General features: G+C 42.3%; 1 protein-coding gene across 3 annotated transcripts in view; it reads left to right on the top strand.

Moving 5' to 3' along the window:
* Positions 1-24,560, top strand: part of KIF5C (kinesin family member 5C) — a 132,785-nt gene that overhangs the window by 93,411 nt on the left and 14,814 nt on the right. For all 3 annotated transcript variants that reach the window (XR_013228093.1, XM_077320109.1, XM_077320110.1), the window contains exons 14-22: positions 1,125-1,331; positions 4,644-4,790; positions 14,609-14,797; positions 14,887-15,004; positions 16,284-16,360; positions 19,235-19,344; positions 21,131-21,232; positions 22,426-22,486; positions 23,535-23,606. Coding sequence is in view for 2 of the 3 variants with exons in the window: in XM_077320109.1 (XP_077176224.1) it covers positions 1,125-1,331; positions 4,644-4,790; positions 14,609-14,797; positions 14,887-15,004; positions 16,284-16,360; positions 19,235-19,344; positions 21,131-21,232; positions 22,426-22,486; positions 23,535-23,606 (1,083 nt within the window). In the remaining variant the exon portion in view is untranslated. The remainder of the gene's footprint in view (positions 1-1,124; positions 1,332-4,643; positions 4,791-14,608; positions 14,798-14,886; positions 15,005-16,283; positions 16,361-19,234; positions 19,345-21,130; positions 21,233-22,425; positions 22,487-23,534; positions 23,607-24,560) is intronic.

Genomic DNA, 24,560 nt, shown 5'->3' with positions numbered 1-24,560 from the left:
TGGAACTGTTTGTGATTAGCTCACTGGTATTTGGACAGTGGGGTGTCTGCCTTAATTAGGGTTTTCCTTAATTAGCCAGAACACTTATTTCTGGCTGATTAAGCCTGCAGATTTATTGCTAACAACTGTTCAGAGAGGGAACACTCTATTCTAATATTCTTTACACTGATTCATTTTGTCACAAAAAAACTTGCTAGGAATATGTAGACTATATGTTGAATCTGAATCCTTCCCCATGTTTTAATATTAAGGACGTGGCCTACAATTCTTCCTATTATTTGTAAGATCAACATAATAGATTCATAGATGTTGCTTGTATTTTAGTCTGCTGTGTTAATTTCAGTTGATTACTCCCTTTTCCAAACACTGATAATTTAGACTTTGTGTATTTTTTGTTGCTTGAAGGAAATATGGATTTTAATAGAATGGCCATATCTGGAAATGTCAGCCTTGTAATCTAATGAACATGGCCTTACATTTCAGACAACTCTTATAGTTTAGATAACATTAATAGCGAGTGAGAGGTTTCTGATGAATGCCAATGTATAAAAGATAATTGGATTTTTTATTGCATTCATGTTGATCAGCCAGCAGTCAAAAATACTGGTCACCTTGATGGTTTTCCTCATCATTGCATTAGACCAGTCTTTTCCCACCTTTTGACCATGGAGGAGCCCCTGAAATAATTTTTCAGACTTTGAGGAGCCTGGGAGGTGGTCAGCTGGCCACACCCCCTGCCACACCCCCAGAAGTGACATCACTACCCACACTCTTAGCCATCTTTTGGCTCCCCCACTCCCACATGTTTCCTACCTGCTGCCCGAATAGCAGCATACAATTTACCCTTATTCCTGAGTCTTTAATTCAAGTTGTTATGGTCGTATATAAAGATTCCATTTGCTGGCTGCCAAAAGAAGCTGATTTCGGAGAACACTTATATGGGCCTCTGCATTATCACTTTGGACTCTCACTGGGGTGTTTCACTGGAGGCCTCTTCAGATACTGTCCCTCCTTTTGATATCATAGTGTTTTCTTTGTCGCCTCCTGATATTGTTTTGACTCGTTAGTAGTTTCATCTACACTTCTTTAAACTTGGATGTTATAAAATCTGAAAATCTTTGCAGCTCTTGGCCTCCACCAGGCGAGATTATGAGAAAATCCAGGAGGAACTGACTCGACTGCAGATTGAAAATGAGGCCGCGAAAGAGGAAGTGAAAGAAGTTCTTCAAGCACTGGAGGAACTCGCTGTTAATTATGATCAGAAATCACAAGAAGTGGAGGACAAGTTGAGATCTAATGAACTACTAGCTGATGAACTTCAACAGAAAACAGTAAGGACAACCATCTGTCTTCCTGTGTGCTTCTTTGTGTGCATGCACAGGCATATTTATTCATTCTATATAGTTTATCTGTAGACCAAATTCCAGTTTTAAAAATCCCCAAGGCCATATAACCAATTAAATATGATAAAACTGTGTCAAAGTATCATCTTTCAGCAATGCTAGTCAGTTTTCTACTCCCTCCTCCAAACACCATTGCCACCCAGTGCTCATTGATCCAATTCTGGAAAAAGCAGGTTTTCAGACATACCCTGAAGACAGTGGCTTTTTTCCTGAAGCACTCAGGAAAGCAGCTTTTCTTCAGCTCCTAAGGTAGAGTCACATTCAGAGAATGGCAACAGAAGCCTTCCTCTAGGTTCCCCACACCCAACTTCTGCCAAGGTTGTTTTCCATAAAAGCCCCCCTGAGCTGATTAAAAGTCTCAGGTTAGCTGATACGGGTGGAGGGAGTATTTCATATGTTTTTAGTAGGAATTATACCATTTGCAGTGCTAAGATTCCCAGTCCCATTCTAGCCAACTGGAGCAGGAGGATACCTGGGATAATGGGATTAAAGGCTGACAAGAGATCCAGGAGGACTTAACACATTCTGCCCATTGGTTTGCCAGCATAAATCATGGCAACAGAGGAAGTTTCTCCTCCATAAATCTGAATCCAGATTGAAAATTATGTAGGTGCTCTCCTGGGAATGCCTGGAATTGCTTCACTACAACCTTTTCTGAGCCTCTTCCCTATAAAAAGGAAGTTGGATACTAGCTTATAATTTTTTTAGATCTGTGCTATCTAATAATGGTTTCTTCAGGAGTCTAATTATTACCTCTTCTAACTCTGAACGATCAATGTGCTGGGACATTCACATTACAGCATTGTCATATATTTAAAATGATTATTGAGTGGGTTCAGCCTTCTATTTTTTCCCTGTCAAATGAGGGGATCTCTGGTGTGTCAGTAGAGAGATTTTTCAAAGTTTTGGAGAAATTCTGAGAAAAGGAAAACAGGCTGCTGTCCTAGACCTTAAAAAGTGTGTGTGTGTTTGTGTGTGTGTGTATGCGTGTCTTTTTATGTGCCCTTGTTCAGTTGTGGGTCTGTCTTGAAGATACTCTGAACTGCAAGCTGCTTGATAGTGAATTGGAAAGCCACACAGTATAATGTGAATCAGCACCACGTTGGGGAAATTACAAAGATTTTAGATAACAGAATTCACAGTGCATTTCTGCTTTACCTTGCTAATAATTTTAATAGCAGAAGCTCTCATTTCCTGAATGGCATATTTTGTGTATTTTGTGTATTTATATTTTGTGTGACGAGGCTACCTGCTTAGTGAGCATGCTCTTCTGATTGTATTCAGAATAGACAGGCAGATTAGTTTCTGATATAATCCTAACTTTAGACCAAAGCCACCATCAAAATATGACACAAGGGGCTCTGTCTTCACCAAGCTAATATGCAGCCAGCTCAGTATAGAAGAGCTGCAAAATGATTTCCAGGATTGTAGTATAGAAGTTAGCATTTCAATTGACATTTACCCTGCAGTCATAGCACTGAAACGGTACATTAATTTTTACATTTCTTTTCATTGAAATGGGTTCTGCTGTGACAGGTATTAGAAGGACACATTACATAAATTGCATTCCCCTACTTACCAATCACTGGGAAGCAATTTCTTTGTGAAAATTTAATTCTAAGAGCATTGGCAGGAACAAGATTGCAAGGGGAAAGGAAGGTGGAAGAAGGGTGGACTTTGTTACAATTTAATGTTCTTTCAGCAAAAATGAATCCAGGGAAAGCTGATAGTGGCTAGCGTGTGCGCTTTTTAATTTATTTTTTAACACAAAAGCTTTGGTTAACACTGGGGAATGCTGCTTTAAAAGCCTGTCTTCATGGTACTGTTATGGATATAAGATTATTTCTATGCAGTTGCACAACTCAGAAACACTGTAATGACTGAGATTGGTAAAAGGAATTTTATTGCTGCTTTACAATCAGATGTCCCAATCGCCTTGCAAGTCTGTGTATTTGAAAAGAGTCCTCTTAGTTTTGATTCATAAAATTTTGCAAGGCTTTGTTTTCATCTATCTTTAGCTAAGGCTGAAGTGGGCACCAAATAACTTTCATTTCCCCCACTCTCTTCAGATTTATGTTTAGTAATATATGTACCACAAACTTTTCATATCTGTTGACCAGATGCAAATTTTTGATTTTGTGTTGTCAGCATGGTGTGCAAGTGTATCATTGCTTGAGTAATTTCCAATGTGGCATCCATGGTGACTCTGCCTGATTAGACAGTCCATTAGGGAACTCTGCCAAGGTTTCCATCGTGATGTCTCCAAGGTCAATAGTCTTGGAATTCTCAACACCATGTCTGAGATCACCTCTTGGCAGTTCAGGCAGGAAGACTGTTGGGCAACTAGGTGAATAGTGTACCAACAGAATCCCAGTTTTGTCTTGTACCCAGCATGAGGTACATGCACTCAAAATTGGGAGCTCTGGCTAGCAAAAGATCTTGGGAGTGCTACAGAGATTCAATAGACTGTGGTCACCCCTGCTGCCACCCCCAAATCCTAGCATGATGCTGCACAAATATATCAAAGTAATGGATGACAACACTTTTTCATAGGGAAAAATTAATTTGGCAGCAAATTAGAGAACCATAGAGTTGGAAGGGATCTCCAGGGTCATATAGTCCAACCCCCTGTACAATTCAGGAATTCACAACTACCTGCCTACCCACATTGACCCAAATTTTATGTCCAAATGACACCCCCTCACACACACACACAAACCAAAAATCCCCAGAATCCAGCCTGGCCTGGAGGAAATTCATCTACCATCCCACAGTGGTGATCAGCAATTCCCTGGGTATGCAAGAAAGGGCTGCAAGAGACAAACACTGGTACATCCCTTCCTGCCCAGCCACTCACAATCTGCCTAAATTCATAAAATCTGCATTTCTGTCAGATGACTAAAAACTTTCAAAGAAGGAGAACCCACCACCTTCCAAGGAAGCTTATTCTACTGAGGAACTGCTCTAACTGTCAGGAACTTCTTCCAGATGTTTAGCTGAAAATTATTTTGAATTGATTTCAAAACTTGAATTATTGTGTTTTTTTCAAAGCACTTTTGATGATTTATACAGGGCTAGGCAACAAGCCTTTAGTACCTTGCGTGCTGAACACAGGAAATGCCAACAGTGAATGAGTGTAGCCACAATTTCCACAAAGTGCAAAGTAACTCTCTTGTTGCTCCTGAGTGTGGTTAGGATAAATGGGTAATCTTGTAACACTTTGCATAAATTACTTTGCAGTCTGCGCTGATGTCTACACAGAGAGAGTTGAGTCAATTGCAAGAGCTCAATAACCATCAGAAAAAGAGAGCTACTGAGATCTTAAATTTACTTCTCAAGGACCTTGGAGAGATTGGAGGAATCATTGGTACCAATGATGTTAAAACAGTAAGTTGAAAATATGAGAGCTTAAAAAATTCCCAGTGTTTCATTTCTCGATGATAGCACAAATGAGCCACCCCTTTTGAAAGGCAGTTCAGACAGAAGTTGTATTTCAACTGATCCCCCCCCCCATTGTAACCTCTGAAAATGTAATGCTTGGTGGATTGGTCCATGCCTATTTGTCTCAATTCAGGATTTCATATATACCCAGAAGCATATGGAACTCCTGCATTTCCATTTCATTTAAAAGAGGACCAGTGTGTGCATCTATGCTTGCTGATTGGATATCTCCTTTGAGATCAATAGGGAAGCTACTGCAGTGTTGATGCTAGATGGCATGCGTGGATATCATAGAAATGGACTGTATAAAAAGATTCCTGGTCAGTCCATTGTATTAGCCACAGTAATGTCCTGGGAAAACAACTGTGGCATTCCATAGGTCACAAGAGCAGCATTTGAGAGAAGATTCTAATTCTCAGCTGCTGTTTGCTTTTCCTTCTGCAGCCAAGCTCCAAAGAGCTGCTTAATTGTGCCATCCTGTGCAGAGTTACTTTAGTCTAATCCTTTTGAATTCAGTGGGTGAAGTGACTTTGGATAGGGTTGCATTGCAGATTTGCTGGAAGAAGGCTGTGCTTGTGCAGTGACCCTTTTTGACTTTGAATAGCTGATGTCTACCACAAACTGATTTTGACAGCCATTTACTATTTCACAAACAGCTTGTAAAATAAAGTAGGTAAAAACATATCTAATGCCCTGTTGAACACAGGTTTAATTCATTTTTTAAAAATCCTGGTACAAGTTCAAACAGAACAATCAATAGGCATCAAAGAGCGAAATATTTAAAACATTTATGTAGCATGCTCATAGTGGTTGAGAGATGTTAAGTATTGTTCAGTTTTAACTAATGTGTCACAGGCTGTTTCCATGGTCTGAGTGGACCCAGACAACTGCCTATGATTTTGGGTTAGCTAGGTTTGTTCTAAACCATAAACCTTCCCCTTAGTTACCAGGTGTTCTAAAGGTTTAGGGTTCTATAAGTTTAGAATTCATTCCCATGAGATAAGTTTGGTGGTGACCAAATAGAATATTGAGATCAGAGGCAGGAATTATATATTAAGAACAGGTAGGCAGCACAGGGCTCCAGGGCCCCTTAGGCACTCCTTGGATAATGCACTTTCAGTGTGTTTTTGCAGCTGGATTTTTCTGTGCGGAACAGGATAATCTACTTTTAGTGCATTATCCAAGGTGTGCATAATAGGCCCAGGAAGGCAAAGGAGCAACCTGTATGAGGCACATTACTTTAAACCAGCTATAGTTTCAGAAAGTACTTTGAATATTCTTAGACTAGTAAAAAAGCCCATTGTATGAAGAAGACAATGGGCGCTAGCAGGTGGGGACCAGAGCGAGCGGCAGGCGAGGGACAGAGCGAGGGACAGGCTACCTGAAAGAGGAGGCGGACGGCGGCTCCTCTGCATTTTTTTTTTCTTCTGCGGCTTTCCCGGCGGCTCCATTGTGTTCTGGGGCCATGAGGGCAGGAGGCGGCTGCTGGGGCTCCCAGGGCGCCGGCTTGAAGTGGCGAAAGGCTCCTCCAGGGTTTTTTTTTTCTGCTGGCTCTCCTGGGCGTGCCGTCTTTGAGCTGAAAGGCTCCTACAGGAGTTTTTTTTTCTGCTGGCTCTCGTGGGCGTGCCGGCTTGGAGCTGCGAAAGGCTCCTCCAGGGTTAATGTTTTTCTGCTGGCTCTCGTGGGCGTGCCGTCTTTGAGCTGAAAGGCTCCTACAGGAGTTTTTTTTTCTGCTGGCTCTCCTGGGCGCTGGCTTGGAGCTGCGAAAGGCTCCTACAGGAGTTTTTTTTTCTGCTGGCTCTCCTGGGCGGCGGCTTGGAGCTGCGAAGGGCTCCTACAGGAGTTTTTTTTTCTGCTGGCTCTCCTGGGCGGCGGCTTGGAGCTGCGAAAGGCTCCTACAGGAGTTTTTTTTTCTGCTGGCTCTCCTGGGCGGCGGCTTGGAGCTGCGAAAGGCTCCTCTGGGGGTGTGTTTTTTTTTTCTCTGCAGCTTCTCGGCGGCTGGAGTCTTGTGTTTGCGTCGGCGGCTCCCTTGGGGGCCGGCCTGACGCGGCGCCTCTCACCGCGTCAGGCCGGGAGCAACTGCGAGCCGCGCTGCGCGCTCGCAGTTGCTGGGGCTGGGAATTGGAGGGACCAATCGGCAGGCGCTTCGCGCCTGCCGATTGGTCCCTCCAGTTGTCTGTCATGAGGAAGGGTCCAATCTGGACCCTTCCTCATCCCGGACACATCCCGCCCCAGAACCCCTTACTGTTTTATTTAGTCCGTGGCGCCCGTGGCGCCACGGGCGGTGTACAGATGATTTCAGGCTTTTACTGACTAGCCAATAGCGAGATTCTTCTCTCACACATAGGATTCCATCCACCACCCTTTCCCAAGAGCCAGACTGAACAGTACAAAGTCTGCTCATTATCAGAGACTGGCCTAACAATCAGATACTCTTTTGTTTCTCAGCAGTAGATCTAAACTACTCTGCCACACTACCAAGCAGAGCTACCCTTCACTCTGTCTGATCTTTTGCTAAGCCAGACCTGAGCGCTCTCTGCTCTCTCCCCGAAGCAGAACTGAACTCTGTCCATACTCTCCTCAAGGCAGACCTGAATGAAACTCCAGCTGTACTTCCCTCCCACATTCCAGCCCACTCCTGAAAGGGGATTGGGTGCTAGAGGAGCCCTTCAATAAGCTCAGCTGTCTTTTCTTTTCCTTCTGGGGCAGGACAGCCTCCTGCCTGTCACACAAACCTTGCTTTCTTACCTGCCCTGTACAGGCTGGCAGGAAGATCAAATCTGCTTCTGTTTCAGTGGATCTTAAATGGGAAGAAGTTTCTCAGTTCATTTACTGGAGATTAACCTGGGCAATTCTGTGACATTTATTTTTAGTGAAAAGCAGCCATGGGAGGCAGAAATCAGGCATATACAGCAAGTGGAGGGAAAGGAAGCAGCCTTCCCTTACAGTGCGCTGCTTCCAGTTCCACCCTCCTGTGGCTTCTCTGCCTTTGTGTGTGTGTGTGTGTGGCGGGGGATGGGGAGAGGAGAAAGAATCATAGAAGCACCAGTGGTATCTATTGTGGTTCAGAGGAACCTGCATTTTCATTCCGCATGTTATGTATTCCCCCAACATAGTTTACCTCATCAGTATATCTAACATTAACAGTCTATCTGGCACGCTGCATACACATGCACTTTCTCTTTTATGTATTATTTATTGATATTGATAAAAGCTTCCTCAAGGTGATATGTACATAAATACTTGCAAAAATGTTATTTAAATTATTCACATCATTGTAATTACTTGGAGATTCTCCTGCTGCACTGGCCATATGGGAAGCTGCAGGAAACTCTTTTATATGTGTAGGAGCTGAAAGTTGCTTGCTGTATGAATCATAGACCATGTGGAGAAGAGACTATTCCTGTCACAGCAGTGGGAGAGGCCCCACATGGTTGAGTGACCCACGTGTTGACCGACTTTCAGATACTTGCATCACTGTGTGGAGCCCTTGCTGTGTATGCCTGAATTTCCAGTGCCCTTGCAGTAACTATGCAGTCCCACTCTGTGAAAAGCTACATCCTTCTAATTCTGTTGGAGTCAGTAACTTTAGACAGGTGTACTTCTGCAGAGGATGGCACAGATATGGTATAAGTACTGTCCCTGAGCTCGTGGCCTCTTTTATAATAGTGACCTAATCTGTGTACATGAGAAAAGATGAGAGGATCATCACAACTTGAATGAAGAGGAGCTTTCCTGACCAGTTAAGTTGCAATATTACTGTAAAAAAAGTTAAGCAAAGACTACGGCTTCTGGATTGTGTCATGCACACTTCCCGGTGTCATCAAGCTTCATTCTTGTGTTGCGTAATGAAGTTACAGCCTTGGTTAAGGGTCTGTTTTGTTTACATAGCAATTTGGTAAATCCACAGAGAAGTTTGGAATTGGTCATTGAGATGGTTAAGTGCGCTTTAAGGTTTTCTTCTTTACTTAACTTCATGACAAATATCAAATTGTAAATACCTGAATTTTTAATAATAGCTAAAACAGATAACCAGCAAAAAACTAAGGAAATTTAAGCTGGTCTCCAAGAAATATTTTGTATTGTTGTCTGGTAGGTGATGTCTGGTATCATTGGATCACTGCACATGGAATATACTGCCACCATAGGATGCCCCACAGCCGTCCTTGAGAGTTAAAGCAATGCTTTCTGGTCTTTATCTGCTATTCACCCTCAAATGTGTGTAGTGGTTGGTGATGTGTACTGAGGTTGAGTAGATTTGGGCACAAGCAGTACAAAACATTGCAAACATGTTAAGGTACAGCTGCATTTTGCAGGGAGGGGCAGTATAGAAATCCAGTAAGATAAATTAAAAAAAAACCTTGGTAACTGTACTAGTTCAGGCCTATGCAGGGCCTGGAGAGCAGTAGCCAGAAGAAACCAAGGATTTATTATAATAGAATTGGGGGAGGAATAAAGGTGGTGGCAGCTAAGAAACACTGAGTCAAAACTCCTCTGTAATCTCTGAAACCTGGCTTTGCTGGCTGCCTGGATTGTTGTGGGAACTAATTCTGTGTTACTGTAATTGTAGAGGTTTTTTTTTTTAATCTGCTGAGCTTAATTTATGCAACCTTGAGTTTGCTTCAACATTGGTCAAACAGACTCTACTTCCCTGAAGAGCCTTTTTGGAAAGTTGGAGAAAAGAAAATATTGTGTTGTCTAGCTGTTATGTGATGATGGCTCTCTGTGTTTTAAAGCTGACAGCCTTAGGAAATGCAGTTTTTGAAATTTGGGGATGCAGAAGCGGGTGTGCTAGTGGTAATTGGATTTGGAAATTGCTGCGTTATTCTGAGTGTGAAAGGTAACTGCAGCTATGGGACCTAGCAGTTGCTATCGGGACTCAGATTCAACTGCTCCCCTGACTTGTGAACAAATGAGAATTGGAGACTTTTTTTGCAGTGGATATTTACCAAAATATAATATTGTCACCGCGAATCATTTTGGTCCTCTGGTTTCCCTCTGTTCTCCCAGCAAAGACTTGGAAAATGTAAATGGAGGGCTTATCTCTTTACTATCTGAGCAGGAGGAAGCCAGCCCTGATAAGGGAGTTGAACTCTGCCACCTGACTGCTAGAACTGTTGAGTCTTTTTATAAAAGCTTAGGAAAAAATTATAGGAACCTTGACTTGTGCATGCAGACACCTCCATTGCTTGATAGAGACTCTATAAACTCCTGTTCTAATGGGCCTGGCTGTTATAACCATGCTTTGTCTTAAACACTTTTCTCCACCTTCTTCAGATGCAGGGCACTCATATAACCTAGTGCTCCAGCCAAATAAAATCTCTTTGATGATCTGTCATTTTAAAGGACATACTCCTTATTACGCTGATAAGCATCACATCAAACATCACCTGAAAACTTTCTTCAAGAAAAAATTAGAATGGCAGATTTGACTGACATTGGATCTTTTCAACATCTTTACAGCACAGAGTTCTTCTTATTTTTCAGAACCTTAAAATACCAACACTGCTACTACATCAGAAAAGTTTTTTTAAAATTCTAAAGCAAAGGTAGCCAACCTGTGGTCCTCCAGATGTTCATGGACTACAATTCCCGTGAGCCCCTGCCAGCATTTGCTGGAAATTGTAGTCCATGAACATCTGGAGGACCACAGGTTGACTACCCCTGCTCTAAAGAGCTGTTACCTATGTGGGTGTTTGTTACAACGTACATAATTGCACTTTACCTGAAAAAGACTCATTCTAACACATCTAGGAACATCGACAGGCCAGCTAGAGCTGATTTAACTGCTACTTTCCATCACAACTTAATTAGCTTGTCAGAGGCCCTGGCCCTTCCACAGAGTAATTTGTTGTTGTTATGTGCGAAGTCGTGTCCGACCCATCGCGACCCCATGGACAATGATCCTCCAGGCCTTCCTGTCCTCTACCATTCCCCGGAGTCCATTTAAGTTTGCACTGACTGCTTCAGTGACTCCATCCAGCCACCTCATTCTCTGTCGTCCCCTTCTTCTTTTGCCCTCGATCGCTCCCAGCATTAGGCTCTTCTCCAGGGAGTCCTTCCTTCTCATGAGGTGGCCAAAGTATTTGAGTTTCATCTTCAGGATCTGGCCTTCTAAAGAGCAGTCAGGGTTGATCTCCTCTAGGACTGACCGGTTTGTTCGCCTTGCAGTCCAAGGGACTCGCAAGAGTCTTCTCCAGCACCAGAGTTCAAAAGCCTCAATTCTTTGACGCTCGGCCTTCCTTATGGTCCAACTTTCACAGCCATACATTGCAACTGGGAAGACCATAGCCTTGACTAAACGCACTTTTGTTGGCAGAGTGATGTCTCTGCTTTTTAGGATGCTGTCTAGATTTGCCATAGCTTTCCTCCCCAGGAGCAAGCGTCTTTTAATTTCTTTGCTGCAGTCCCCATCTGCAGTGATCTTAGAGCCCAGGAAAATAAAATCTGTCACTACCTCCATTTCTTCCCCATCTATTTGCCAGGAATTGAGAGGGCCGGATGCCATGATCTTTGTTTTCTTGATGTTGAGTTTTAAGCCAACTTTTGCACTCTCCTCCTTCACCCGCATCAACAGGCTCTTTAGTTCCTCTTCACTTTCTGCCATTAGAGTGGTATCATCTGCATATCTGAGGTTGTTGATATTTCTCCCTGCAATCTTGATCCCAATTTGTGACTCCTCTAATCCCGCATTTCTCATGATGTGCTCTGCATACAAGTTAAATAGGCAAGGTGACAGTATACAGCCTTGCCGAACTCCTTTCTCAATTTTGAACCAGTCAGTGATTCCATGTTCAGTTCTCACTGTTGCTTCTTGACCTGCATATAAATTTCTCAAGAGACAAATAAGATGCTCTGGTATTCCCATCTCTTTAAGAACTTGCCACAATTTGTTGTGCTCCACACAATCAAAGGCTTTAGCATAGTCAATGAAGCAGAAGTAGACGTTCTTCTGGTACTCCCTAGCTTTCTCCATGATCCAGCGTATGTTGGCAATTTGATCTCTAGTTCCTCTGCCTCTTCGAAATCCTGCCTGAACTTCTGGAAGTTCTCGGTCCACATATTGCTGGAGCCTAGCTTGTAGGATTTTGAGCATAACTTTGCTAGCATGAGAAATTAGTGCAATGGTGCGGTAGTTTGAACATTCTTTGGCATTGCCCTTCTTTGGGATTGGAATGTAAACTGACCTTTTCCAATCCTGTGGCCATTGTTGAGTTTTCCAAATTTGCTGGCATATTGAGTGTAGCACTTTTACTGCATCGTCCTTTAAGATTTTGAATAGTTCAACTGGAATGCTGTCACCACCACTAGCTTTATTGTTGCTCAGACTTCCTAAGGCCCATTTGACTTCACATTCCAGGATGTCTGGCTCCAGGTCAGTAACTACCCCACTGTGGTCATCAGGGATGTTAAGCTCACTCTTGTATAGTTGTTCTGTATAATTTTGCCACCTTTGTTTAATCTCTTGTGTTTCTGTGAGATCCCTACCATTTTGGTCCCTTATCATACCCAACTTTGCATGAAACGTTCTCTTCATATCTCCAATTTTCTTGAAAAGATCTCTGGTCCTCCCTATTCTATTGTTTTCTTCTATTTGTTTGCACTGTTCATTTAAGAAGGCATTCTTATCTCTTCTGGCTTTTCTCTGGAATTCTGCATTCAATTGGGTGTATCTTTCTCTTTCTCCCTTGCCTTTCACTTCCCTTCTCTCCTTAGCTATTTGTAAAGCTTCCTCAGACAGCCATTTTGATTTCTTGCATTTCTTTTTCTTTGGGATGGTTTTAGTTGCTACCTCTTTTACAATGTCGCGAACCTCCGTCCATAGTTCTTCAGGCACTCTGTCTATCAGATCTAATTCCTTAAATCTATTTGTCACCTCTACTGTGTATTCGTCGGGGATATGATCTAGTTCATACCTGAGTGGCCTAGTGCTTTTCCCTACTTTCTTCAATTTAAGCCTAAATTTTGCAACAAGAAGCTCATGATCTGAACCACAATCAGCTCCTGGTCTTGTTTTTATTGACTGGATAGAACTTTTCCATCTTTGGCTGCAGAGCACATAGTCAATCTGATTTCTGTGTTGACCGTCTGGTGATGTCCATGTGTAGAGTCGTCTCTTGGGTTGTTGGAAAAGAGTGTTTGCTATGACCATTGTATTCTCTTGACAAAATTCTACCAGCCTGTGCCCTGCTTCATTTTGTACTCCAAGGCCAAACTTGCCTGTTATCCCGGTTATCTTTTGGCTTCCTACTTTAGCATTCCAATCCCCCATGATGATAAGCACATCATTTTTTGGCGTTGCTTCTAGAAGGTGTTGTAGGGCTTCATAGAACTGATCAACTTCATCCTCTTCAGCAGCAGTGGTTGGGGCATAGACCTGGATCACTGTGATGTTGAATGGTTTGCCTTGGATTCGAACTGAGATCATTCTGTCATTTTGGGGATTGTATCCCAAGACTGCTTTTCCTACTCTCTTATTGATTATGAAGGCTACTCCATTTCTTCTGCGAGATTCTTGTCCACAGTAGTATACCTGATGGTCATCTGAATTAAATTCACCCATTCCTGTCCATTTTAGTTCACTGATTCCTAAAATGTCAATGTTCAGTCTTGTCATTTCTTGTTTGACCACGTCCAGCTTGCCTTGATTCATGGATCTGACGTTCCAGGTTCCTATGGAATAAAAATCTTTACAGCATCGGACTGTCTTTTCGCTACCAGTTACTTCCACAACTGAGCGTCCTTTCGGCTTTGGCCCAGCCGCTTCATTCATTCTGGCGCTACTCGTACTAGCCGTCTGCTCATCCCCAGTAGCATATTGGACACCTTCCGACCTGAGGGGCTCATCTTCCGGCGTCATATCGTTATGCCTATTGGAACTGTCCATAGAGTTTTCATGGCAAAGATACTGGAGTGGTTTGCCATTTCCTTCTCCAGTGGATCACCTTTTGTCAGAGCTCTCAGCTATGACCTGTCCGTCTTGGGTGACCCTGCACGGTATAGCTCATAGCTTCACTGAACTACGCAAGCCCCCTTGCCACAACAAGGCAGCGATCCTTGAAGGGGGCACAGAGTAATAAAAAGGGTCTTATGGAATTCTTTAAGGAGGATCTGATCTACTCCTTTTCTTCCTTGCCACCATTGGATCAAGCTGACCATGGACATCACTGAATGTTTGAAAACCAAACTCTAGAGCAGGGGTAGTCAAACTACGGCCCTCCAGATGTCCATGGACTACAATTCCCAGGAGCCCCCTGCCAGTGAATGCTGGCAGGGGGCTCCTGGGAATTGTAGTCCATGGACATCTGGAGGGCCGCAGTTTGACTACCCCTGCTCTAGAGGTCTGAGAGGATAACATCAGATCCATCACCAATTCCCTTGGTGACCGGCAACATTAGGAAAATGGGGGAATGCCATTTTGCATTGTTGTTGGCTGGTTGTTGCTTTATCACAGTTCCTCAGGGTATATTATGGCATTTTCTGTTGGCTCTATATTTTCATGTGATATTTCATAGAACCATAGAGTTGGAAGGGGCCATACAGGCCAACCCCCTGCACAATGTCTTGGAGACTAGTTTAGATTCCCCTAGTCTGGGTTTCGTGCTCTTCCTTGCATAAAGCATTGTTAAAAATTCGAATTTGAATCCAAGATGCTTGTTAGTTCTCTGAGGCAAACACAGGCATATTTCCGCCCCTCCGACAGAATGACAGCAAAGGCAATTTCCAGGTGACCTTTTATTGGGCAACTATTTTTCATTGTTCAGTTAGCAGATGTGAACGGCGTGATTGAGGAGGAGTTCACCATGGCTCGACTCTACATCAGCAAGATGAAGTCAGAGGTGAAATCTCTGGTGAACCGCAGCAAGCAGTTAGAGAGTGCCCAGATAGACTCCAATAGGAAGATGAATGCCAGCGAAAGGGAACTTGCTGGTTGCCAGCTCCTCATCTCACAGGTTTTTGGAGCGCTACTGTTTTATCTATCTAGTCAATTTCCCTCCCTTTCCGTGTAGCATATATCAACTTGTTGTGTTTTCTTTTAAAGCACGAAGCCAAAATCAAGTCTCTCACGGACTACATGCAGAACATGGAGCAGAAACGAAGACAGCTGGAAGAATCGCAGGATTCCCTGAATGAAGAGCTGGCCAAATTGCGTGCTCAAGGTAGGAGCACATGCAGGTGGTCATACATTCAGTCCCTGCTGCCTTTGTGTAGATAATCTTGTATGGTGGGCTGGGAAAGACCTTTCTCTGCCAAAGGCCATGGAGAATAGTTGCTTTCTCTGCCAAAGGCCATAGAGAATAGTTGAAGAAGAAGAGCTGATTTTTTGGATCCCACTTTTCACTACCCAAACGAGTTCCAAAGTGGCTTACAAGCACCTTTCCCTTCCTCTCCCCATAACAGACAACCTGTGGGATAGGTGGGGGCTGAGATAAGTCTAACAGAACTGCTCTGTGAGAACAGCCCTAAGAGAATTGTGACTAGCCCAAGGTCACCCAGCTGGCTGCATGTGGAGGGATGGGAAATCAAATCCGGTTCTTCAGATTAAGAGTCTGTTGCTCTTAACCATTACACCACACTGGGTCTCATTGAAGTAGAACAGTGGATTGGAATCTCTATAAGGTAGTTTTGCATATTCATATCTCCACCCCCCCTCCATTTTGCATTCCTTATAGAAACAGTCCATGTGCATTTTTCCATTGGATGTTGAATTTTGGTGAGGTGTTATCTTTCTGGCCATTGAAAAGAAGCCCATGGAACTAGTTGAATTCAAGGATTGCGTAGGCCAGTTGGGTGAGCTTTTGTAACAACTAAATGGCCAATTCTGCTCAAATAAAATAAATATACCATTAAAATGTGATGCGTCCTCTGACTCAGCATTATGGGGAAATCTATACAGGCTCAGCCTATCATGATTCACAACCTCCGCAAGCAGCTTTGCACTGCTGCCTAAATGTCAGTTGAATTGCAAGCTTACCGGGGTGCCAAAGTGTTGCATGACTACTTTGTCATGTGGAGAATGTGACCTCAAGCCTCTGATGATCTTGACATTCTGCTTTCCTTGCGCGAAGTGGCCCAGAGGGTTGTTGCATTCTAAATTAGCCCAGAATGGAAGTAGGAGGAAGTACAATCACTCAGTAGCACAGATGGTGCCGAATAGGCTTACCCCGCTTTTTGCTTTCTAAAAGTCATTTCTTGAAAAGCAGAGCTTAAAGGGGAGCTTGACTGTGAGTTGTCCTAAAGAGCCAGCAGCTGCTTTTCTGGGAAGACAATTCTTGTAGGTTTTGCTTCCATACAGAGCGAAGCCCAGAGAGGGGTATGGGAAGAGCTGTCCTTTGCTTGCCGAAGGACAGTCCTTGGGGACTTGAATGTCTTTCTGTTAAAACAAGCACCTCTTCAGCCAGAAGTTGCCAACTTAATTATTTTATTTTGTTTTAATAGAAAAAATGCATGAAGTTAGCTTTAAAGACAAAGAAAAGGAACATTTGACCTTGCTGCAGGATGCCGAGGAAATGAAGGTAATATTGTGTGCTGCTGTCGGGAGATCAGTTTCTCACACACACACACACACACACATACACAAAAGTTGTATCAAATCAAATCAAAATGACACTTATTGGTGGTCTTAGATCAAAGATAAAATATTTCCACAAGGTCAATGCATGAAAGGATAACATCAATATTTATGGGCAAAATATTATCAAATTAAAATTTATGATATATATAGAACTAAAATCAGAAATGTATTTTAGAAAATCACCAATCTTTATAATGGATATTTTGGACCTTTATAAGCTGTATATACTGAGGCACAACATTTTTCAACACATAGTTTTTATCTACTAAAAGTTGTTCGATACATATCCCATCAGAAAGCCCTGAGAGTTTGTTTAATAGTGGCAAAATAGTCCTGTGCCACAGCTTGTTGTGAAGAGGCGATGGGGGAAAAAAACACACTCCCTGGTCTTAATTTCTCCAAGGGGACATGGACAACTTTTCTCAGAGAGTGGAATCAAACTTCAGGTGGAGGCCAAATTATGCTATCACATGATGTGTTTCTGTTCATTTGATTAAAATTTTGTAACAAAATGTCAGTGTACAAGAAGAAATCTAATAGCACATGTTTGGATCATGGCAGGGAAGAGCCATTCCAGAATATAAAAATGGTGTTTATTGTTTGTTTACGGTGCTGTGTTTGTGCTAACTGTAATTGACGAGTGGTGCTACAATAACCTGTATTCTTACGACAGGTAGGCAGCGTCACAGTGAGTTTGTGGTAGAAGGAACTAGGTGAGAGGACCATGCTGCTCATCACAGGATGGAGCTTTTTGTAGTTGCTGTCAGCTATTCTCTTAAGTGTGCACAGTCAGTGGGGGCATGCAGGCAACAACAACGTTTTAAGAACAATTTTCAAGGAACACGTCCTGAAATGACCGTGAAGATGAATAAATGCTTCAGTGATGAGGTTACATTACCAAGGTTTACGCACAGCCACTAGGAACAGCTTGGTGTAGCAGTTAGGAGTGTGGAATTCTAATCTGGCAAGCCAGGTTTGATTCTCCGTTCCTCCCCCACATGCAGCCAGCTGGGTGACCTTGGGCTTGCCACAGCACTGATAAAGCTGTTCTGACTGAGCAGTGTTATCGGGGCTCTCTCAGCCTCACCCACCTCACAGGGTGTCTGTTGTGGGAAGAGGAAAGGGACGGCGAATGTAAGCCGCTTTGAGACGTCTTCAGGTAGAGAAAAGTGGCATATAAGAACCAACTCTTCTTTTTCCCACAAAATGGTTTGTGCATTTGAAATAATAGGGGTAGTGAGTACATTGGAATTCTCTATTAGATGACCATGACATTGCTGGGGCAGTGGGAAAACATCTAGATTCCATCCCAAAAGACAATTGAATGTTAATTACACCTTTAGCTTAAACTTAAAGAGTTTTACAATTGATCCTGTATTGCTGCATTGGCTTTTGGGATTCGTGTCAAACCCAGAATTCTGAAATGTAGAGACAATTCATCTCCTTGCAGCAGAGACTAAACAAGCTGTTGGAATAGCATCTACCTGTGATATTTTGTTGTTTCTCAGCCTGTATTGCACTGTTGTTTTTCCTTTTCTATATGTGCATTGCTCCCTCTAGTGGTTGTTTTTATATTTCATTGTTGTACCTCAGGTTTATGTTCAAGCAGTTTTAAAGTGCTCAAGCATAAACCAGAGATACAGTGATGACATATCAAAGCAAACGCTAAAGAGAACAAAACATGAAGAAAAGGGGGGGGGACTTGATGCAGTATGTGTACATAAGAGACCAAAATAACACAAGTAGAAAAACTCTTTTTTAGAATTTCCTATTCTGCTATGTATCCTAAAGCACTGTTTTGTTCCTAGGAATCACAGAACCTAGTGCAAATATGGATTAAGCATGGAGGATAAACATAATTAATATTTCTCTCACATAAATAGTTATAGTTTTTACATGAATAACAAATATAGCTCAAACACCCCAATAACAAATATTGAATGAATAAAGTTATAAAAGGCTGAAAATCTATGATTGTATAATCCATTAAGCATATCAATTTATCCTGAAACTTGCTTGAAGAAAACCAATTTCTTGAAACTCTAATCCCTTGAAGACAAAGTAAGAGAGTTAAGAGGTTACTGTAATCCACTATGAGGTTCTTGATAGGAACAGCCCCTAGATCAGGGGTGGCCAAACTGTGACTCTCCAGATGTCCATAGCCTACAATTACCATGATAATTGTAATCCATGGACATATGGAGAGCCATAGTTTGGCCACCCCTGATCTAGATTAATATTCTGAATGGGGAATGCAAGAATTATATCTTTTCAAAGACTTCAATAACTTTAATGAGGGAAGCCTTCTTTCTTTTTCTCTCTTAAATTAAGCTCCCCCCCCATTTACTTCAAATGCCTTTCCTAATAGTTAGCTTTTTCCAACTGTCCTCCCCTGAATATTCTTGACCTTCAATCATTGTAGAACAGAGGACCTGCCAGCAGAAGCCTTATATGAATGCCTAATATTTCTCGATGTATGCTTTAGAACAGTGTGTACATACATGGCAATTCGCCTGCAGAACTAATTGGTGATGGGGCTATACAAAATAGCTGCATATATCCGCCTTAGTCTAGAGGAGGTTCTTACAGACCAAAGTGGTTCTTTTACTTCTTCCTCAGACTGGAAGAAGCCTGCAGACGTTGTTCTGTGGAATGGTAGGATACCAAGCCACAGAATAGTTTTAGAAGTTGATAATGATCCATAGAAATTATGTAGATTTGAGCCCCATCTGTAAATGCCTTCCTGAAATGTTAGACTCAGCGATGAACAAAACAGACACTTGAAATGTATTTCTTTCCTCCTTTTAATGAACAGAATACTCTGGAGCAGCAGATGGAAAGTCACAGGGAAGCCCACCAGAAGCAGCTGTCAAGGTTGCGTGATGAGATTGAGGAGAAACAGAAAATCATCGATGAAATCAGAGAGTAAGCTCCTGCTTTTACCTCCCTGCTGGCTACCCTGAACTTTCTCCAGACACACGCATAGCACACAGCAGATGACTTAGTCTCATTAAGATTTATTAGCAAAACCTCTCATTAAAACCCACCAGCCTGTGCTCTGCACATTTCTTTCTGGTATTCTTCAACTATTGTTGCTGAATAAACAAAAGGCAGAGGACTGTTGAAACAAACCACAGTGTGCTTCTGTTTTACAGTAATTGGACAAAGAGGTTTTTAAAAAGAAATAAATGAAAATAACCTGAATTTCTAAAGCTTTCATGCCACTATGTAGCTAGAAATATTTTTCTGCCTTATTAATCTGATATAAAATAACTGTAAGGAAATAGCTGGAATTAGAAAAATAAAAGAGGGATATCTTTTGGGTATGTCTGCATTGTGGCTGCAGCTGAAAACCACTGTAACAAAATGCATGACATTTGTATCAGTAATTGTACTATACAGAGAGAGCAAAAAAGAGTCCTAAATCATCCTCCTGAAAAATGTAATCAGCCACTGTAATTCTGTGGAGGTATCACTTGGCATTGAAGAGTCTTTCCTCTAAGAGTCAGCAGTCCCTAAAGATATTCCAGGTACTTCAGCAGCCTTTTTTGTGTTTTTCAAGTACAATAAACTGGAAGGAACAGTCCCCGCTTAGGATCTTTTAAATAGTCTCCAGTTAATGCAATCGTGAGCTGACTATGGGGATCTACTGCTTCTTCTATATATATGTCGATGATCTCTTGCTTAAAATACAATTACCCAGGCTGTTCCCCACAGAAGCCTTGCTGGCTCTTTTCCTTATAGACTTGTCCTTGAAATAATGTAGTGTAGAACTTAATGGTTCACAAGTGAGCTCAATAAACTGTTTCCAAAATTGGCATTACTATTGTGGGAATTGTTGCTGAACTGTATTCAAAAGATCACAGTGGGGGCGGGAGAGAGGGGAGGAATGTTATTTGGTTCATGATGCTTTGGAGAAATACAGTCCGCAAGATGCATCTGCAAATCAACATATTGCCAAGGTTGTGTTTCCTGTGTTTCATGGTCATATTCCAAAGTGGCTGACATTAGGCACTACTTGTGCTATAAACAATGACGTATCAGTGCAAGCAAACAAAGAATGTTTTTGTGAAAGGTACAAGGCCCACAGAATAGGTTCAGTTCATACCCCCATCCCCACCCCGAGCATATTGGCTTTTTCAACTTGGGCATCATTAAGTAGACATTTGGACAAACAAATGACACTGTTTTTTTTTGTCTCACATTGACAGCAATAATGTTGTAAAATTAAATTATCTGAGGTGCATAAAGGCAATTGTGTCTAAAGTAGGAGAGTTAAGGTATTCTGGGTTCTTTATGTTATAATTCATGTGTGGAATTGTTTGGTGATGGTGTGATATATTTATCTGTTTTAGTTGCTGGGCACCTTTGATCTTTTTGGTTTCTTCTCTCCCTCCTTATTCAATAATTCATGTGTGGAATTTGCTGCCAGTGGGTGCAGTGATAGCCATGAGTATAGATGGCTTCAAAAGAGAATTATAGGTTATTAGCAGCTGCTAGCCAAGATGCCTATATATAAGACAGCTAAGTTTTGGAATACCACTACTAGAAGACAGAAGCAAGGGAAGGCCTCTGTGACCTTCTAGGGATACTGTGGCTGGCCACTAAATAAAATAGGATGCTGGATTGGACAGATCACTAATCTGGTTCAGCAAGGCATCCCTTGTGTTGTAATAACCATTTGATCCTATTTTGTTTTTTCCCCTCCCAGTATGAATCAGAAACTGCAGCTCGAGCAAGAGAAACTGAGCTCTGATTATGAGAAATTGAAAGCAGAAGATCAAGAACGGGAGAAGAAGCTGGAAAAGCTCATGTGAGTTAATAGGGTGATTAGGAATTTGCAGAATGATCTTTTCCAATTATGTTTACCAAGTGGAAATCCACAAGGACTTTCAGAAGGCAGCTGACTTCACCTTCCCCAACTATTTACTCTTTCCCTTTCCTGAAAGCCCCCATAGTCTCTCCCCTTTTCCTGCTTCCTTCTCTCCTTCTAGGGTTGCCAGCCTGCAAGTGGGTAAAATGGCACAGTGGCTAGATAAGATGGGTCTCTGGTAATTCCCCATTTCAGGCTTGCTTTCTCCAGTTATCTTCAAGAGAGCATCCTGTTAGAGAAGTAACAGATTAATAACAATGTTTTGATAACAAATTTTATTTTCAAAACCATGGAATACACAGTGTTCAAAATATTGTTATTAGTCTGTTGCTTCTTTAACAGGATAGTCTTTTGAAGGTAATTGAAAAAGACAAGCCCGAAATGTGAAGTTAACAGAGACCCAACTTATCTTGCCTTGGTACTGTTTTATCAACAATGTATAAGATACAAACATGTTTTGTCTAGTCTCCAAGTGTGTGCGTGTGTGTGTGGGGGGGTGGTGGAGTGGAGATCTCTTGGAATCACAGCTGATCTCCCAGCTACAAAGATCAGTTCCCCTTAGCCCCCCTATGTGTTTTACTCACAGAAACTGAATCCTAGAATACTGTGGTTGCCTAGCAACAGCAATTGAGGGAAATCATTTGCTTAAAGCTACAGGTGCTTCTTTTATCATTTTTAGATTTTTTAAGCTGTCAATTTTTTTTAAGATTTCACATTTTTCTATAGTTCTGTAGAAAGATCCATCTCATCCACTGACAGCTCCAGTCACCATATATAAATACCCAAAGATTTCCTGACTTTGCTATTAGACTATAAAATCACCCCAACAGTGATGCTCCTAGGACAGAGAGCCTCACCCCAGTGACATCATCTTGCTTAGGTAACACCTGGTGTGTCCAAAGGGCAAGCTGAAGAAATTGCTTGAATTGGATCCTTCAAAGAAATCTGGAGCTTAGAAGTGTATAGCACTGTATAGGATGGCACTGTTAAATATTAATATTCAAGAAGTATGGAAACATCTGTTCTTCATTTGGTTAGGGATGCATAAGTGGGCTGAGAAACATCTGTATAGTTCCATTTTGTGTACTGTTCAACTTCAATTATTAAGTCATGCAGCATAATTCTCTGTCTAGATTGCTTAATGATAAAAGGGAACAAGCAAGAGAAGATCTGAAGGGACTGGAAGAAACTGTGGTATGTATGTTCTGTCTTCAGACTTTGTATTTTTCCTAAAGAGTTCTTTGAACACTTGACATTTCCTGTATTTGGCCTTGCATTTGTTAGCAGTGCAAAATATTTTCTGTAGCACATTTCTGTTTTGAATAGTTTGCCTTCTTACAAAAATATGAGTTGATGCTGAAGGTGAGGCACTTCAGCTGGTTAACATGTTTGCTTTCCTTTCTTCTTAATCTAGTGTTAATGAACAGATTTGGCCTTTAGTGATATTAGTGAAGTTAGGGGTTTGTCACAAGCTACATATATATATTTAGTTCTTGAAATGTGAAAAATTTCCAGATTCTGTGGCTTTAGGCAGATCTATTACTAGCTGATAAATTATCAAATGTATGTATGTGCAATTTATGGAGATCCTTTAAGCTTTGACAGGTCCTAGCATATGAAGGGCAGAAACCTATATTCAGCCCGGTAGAGATCACAGTGGATTAGATCCAGTCAAATTTTCTGCTAGTGAAAAAGGAAGTAGGGATCCCTTTTGTCCATCAAAAAGACTGTGCTGCAGTTTGTAGGGCCTGCATGGACAAAAATCAAGAGTCATGGGGGCTGTAGAAAGGAGAGAAATTGGATGCAATTAACCAGGAAAGCTGGCTGGATCCAACCAGTCTTTTACTGCTAAAAGCAGGGTTGTGCATCCTTTGCCTCTCCCCTTTGCATGTGTGCGACACAACCTAAAGGTGATTCTGCATGTAAATCACCCCTACTGGATTGGAGTATCCACCTACTTACATTACCACCACATTATAACATTGTAGTAGCATGTATGTAATATATGTACGAGTGCAATTGAAGGATTAAGAAGTCAGAGATTCAGACTGTGTTTGACTGGGAGAGATTGCCCCAAAGGAAGTCAAAGCAATTGCTCCTCCTTCCTTGACCGTTAGCAGAGCAACATTTATTGAAAATATTTTCCTTTGCAACAATGTGTTGACATAACAGCTTGTTTTGTGCTGCTGAAGTGAAGTGAGTGATAGTAATGTCATTTTTGTTTCTTTGGGGGGAAATCCAGGCTCGAGAACTGCAGACCCTCCATAACCTGCGCAAACTCTTTGTTCAAGATCTTACCACCAGAGTAAAAAAAGTAAGTGGTTATGATACGTGGGGAGTTCTGCCAAAATGCCAATTTCCTTTTCCCTCCTATGTTCAGCAACTAAAATTTCAGTTGCAGTTGCACCAGTGCTGGTGTATTTTGGCAGTAATTGAATGCATACTACAGATGCTGCCAGAGGCAAGTGTCTGTTTTCAGCTTTTACGGAGTGTGCAAGAAGAATAGGAATCAAGACTTGAAAATAAGAGTACTACCCAATGTTATGACTTACAAAGGCAGAATAGAATTCAAGGAATAGTTCTCATTGCTCTCTGCTCAAGGGGACAGACATATTTTCAAGGCATTGGGTGGCTTGTCTTCTCACAGAGGTGGAAGTGAGATCTAAGTTATTTCTGGTAAGCTTTCTAAATGAAACAGGCAAACTGTGCTAGAGCGCCCCTGACACAGCAAGTGTTTGCTATCTGCCCTGGTGAAGCTTCATCTTCCCAGTACACAAGTCACCCCATGTACTGACAGATATGTTTATTGCCGTCAGCGACTAATACAAAATACCTCTCCAGGGCCGGATTTACATGAAAAGAGGCCAGCGGTCCCCAACCTTTTTATCACTGGGGACCGGTCAACGCTTGACAATTTTACTGAGGCCTGGGGGGGGGGTAGTCTTTTGCCAAGGGACGTCACCACTTCTGCCTGAGCCCCTGCTCCACTTACCTTCCTGCCAGCACCCCTTACTTCCCACCACCCACTGGGGGGCGCTGCCAGCAACAGCTGTGCAGTGCCACACTGAGGGGGAGCCCCAGCCATGGCATTCCCTGGAGAGCACCAAAGGTGAGCTGGCAGCAGAGTGGCAGAGCAGCCCCCGAGGCAGCAGCCGGGGAGGAGGACAAGGAGGAGCCACGGCCCGGTAGCGACTGATCCACGGACCGGCACCGGTCCCCGGACCGGGGGTTGGGGACCACTGCCCTAGGCTATTCCACTTATGTGGCC

The sequence above is a fragment of the Paroedura picta genome, chromosome 2 (genome assembly GCF_049243985.1).
Source record: "Paroedura picta isolate Pp20150507F chromosome 2, Ppicta_v3.0, whole genome shotgun sequence".
Lineage (NCBI taxonomy): Eukaryota > Metazoa > Chordata > Lepidosauria > Squamata > Gekkonidae > Paroedura > Paroedura picta.
The sequence above is the reverse complement of the archived record's forward strand: the minus strand, read 5'-3'. Positions and strand labels throughout refer to the sequence as shown.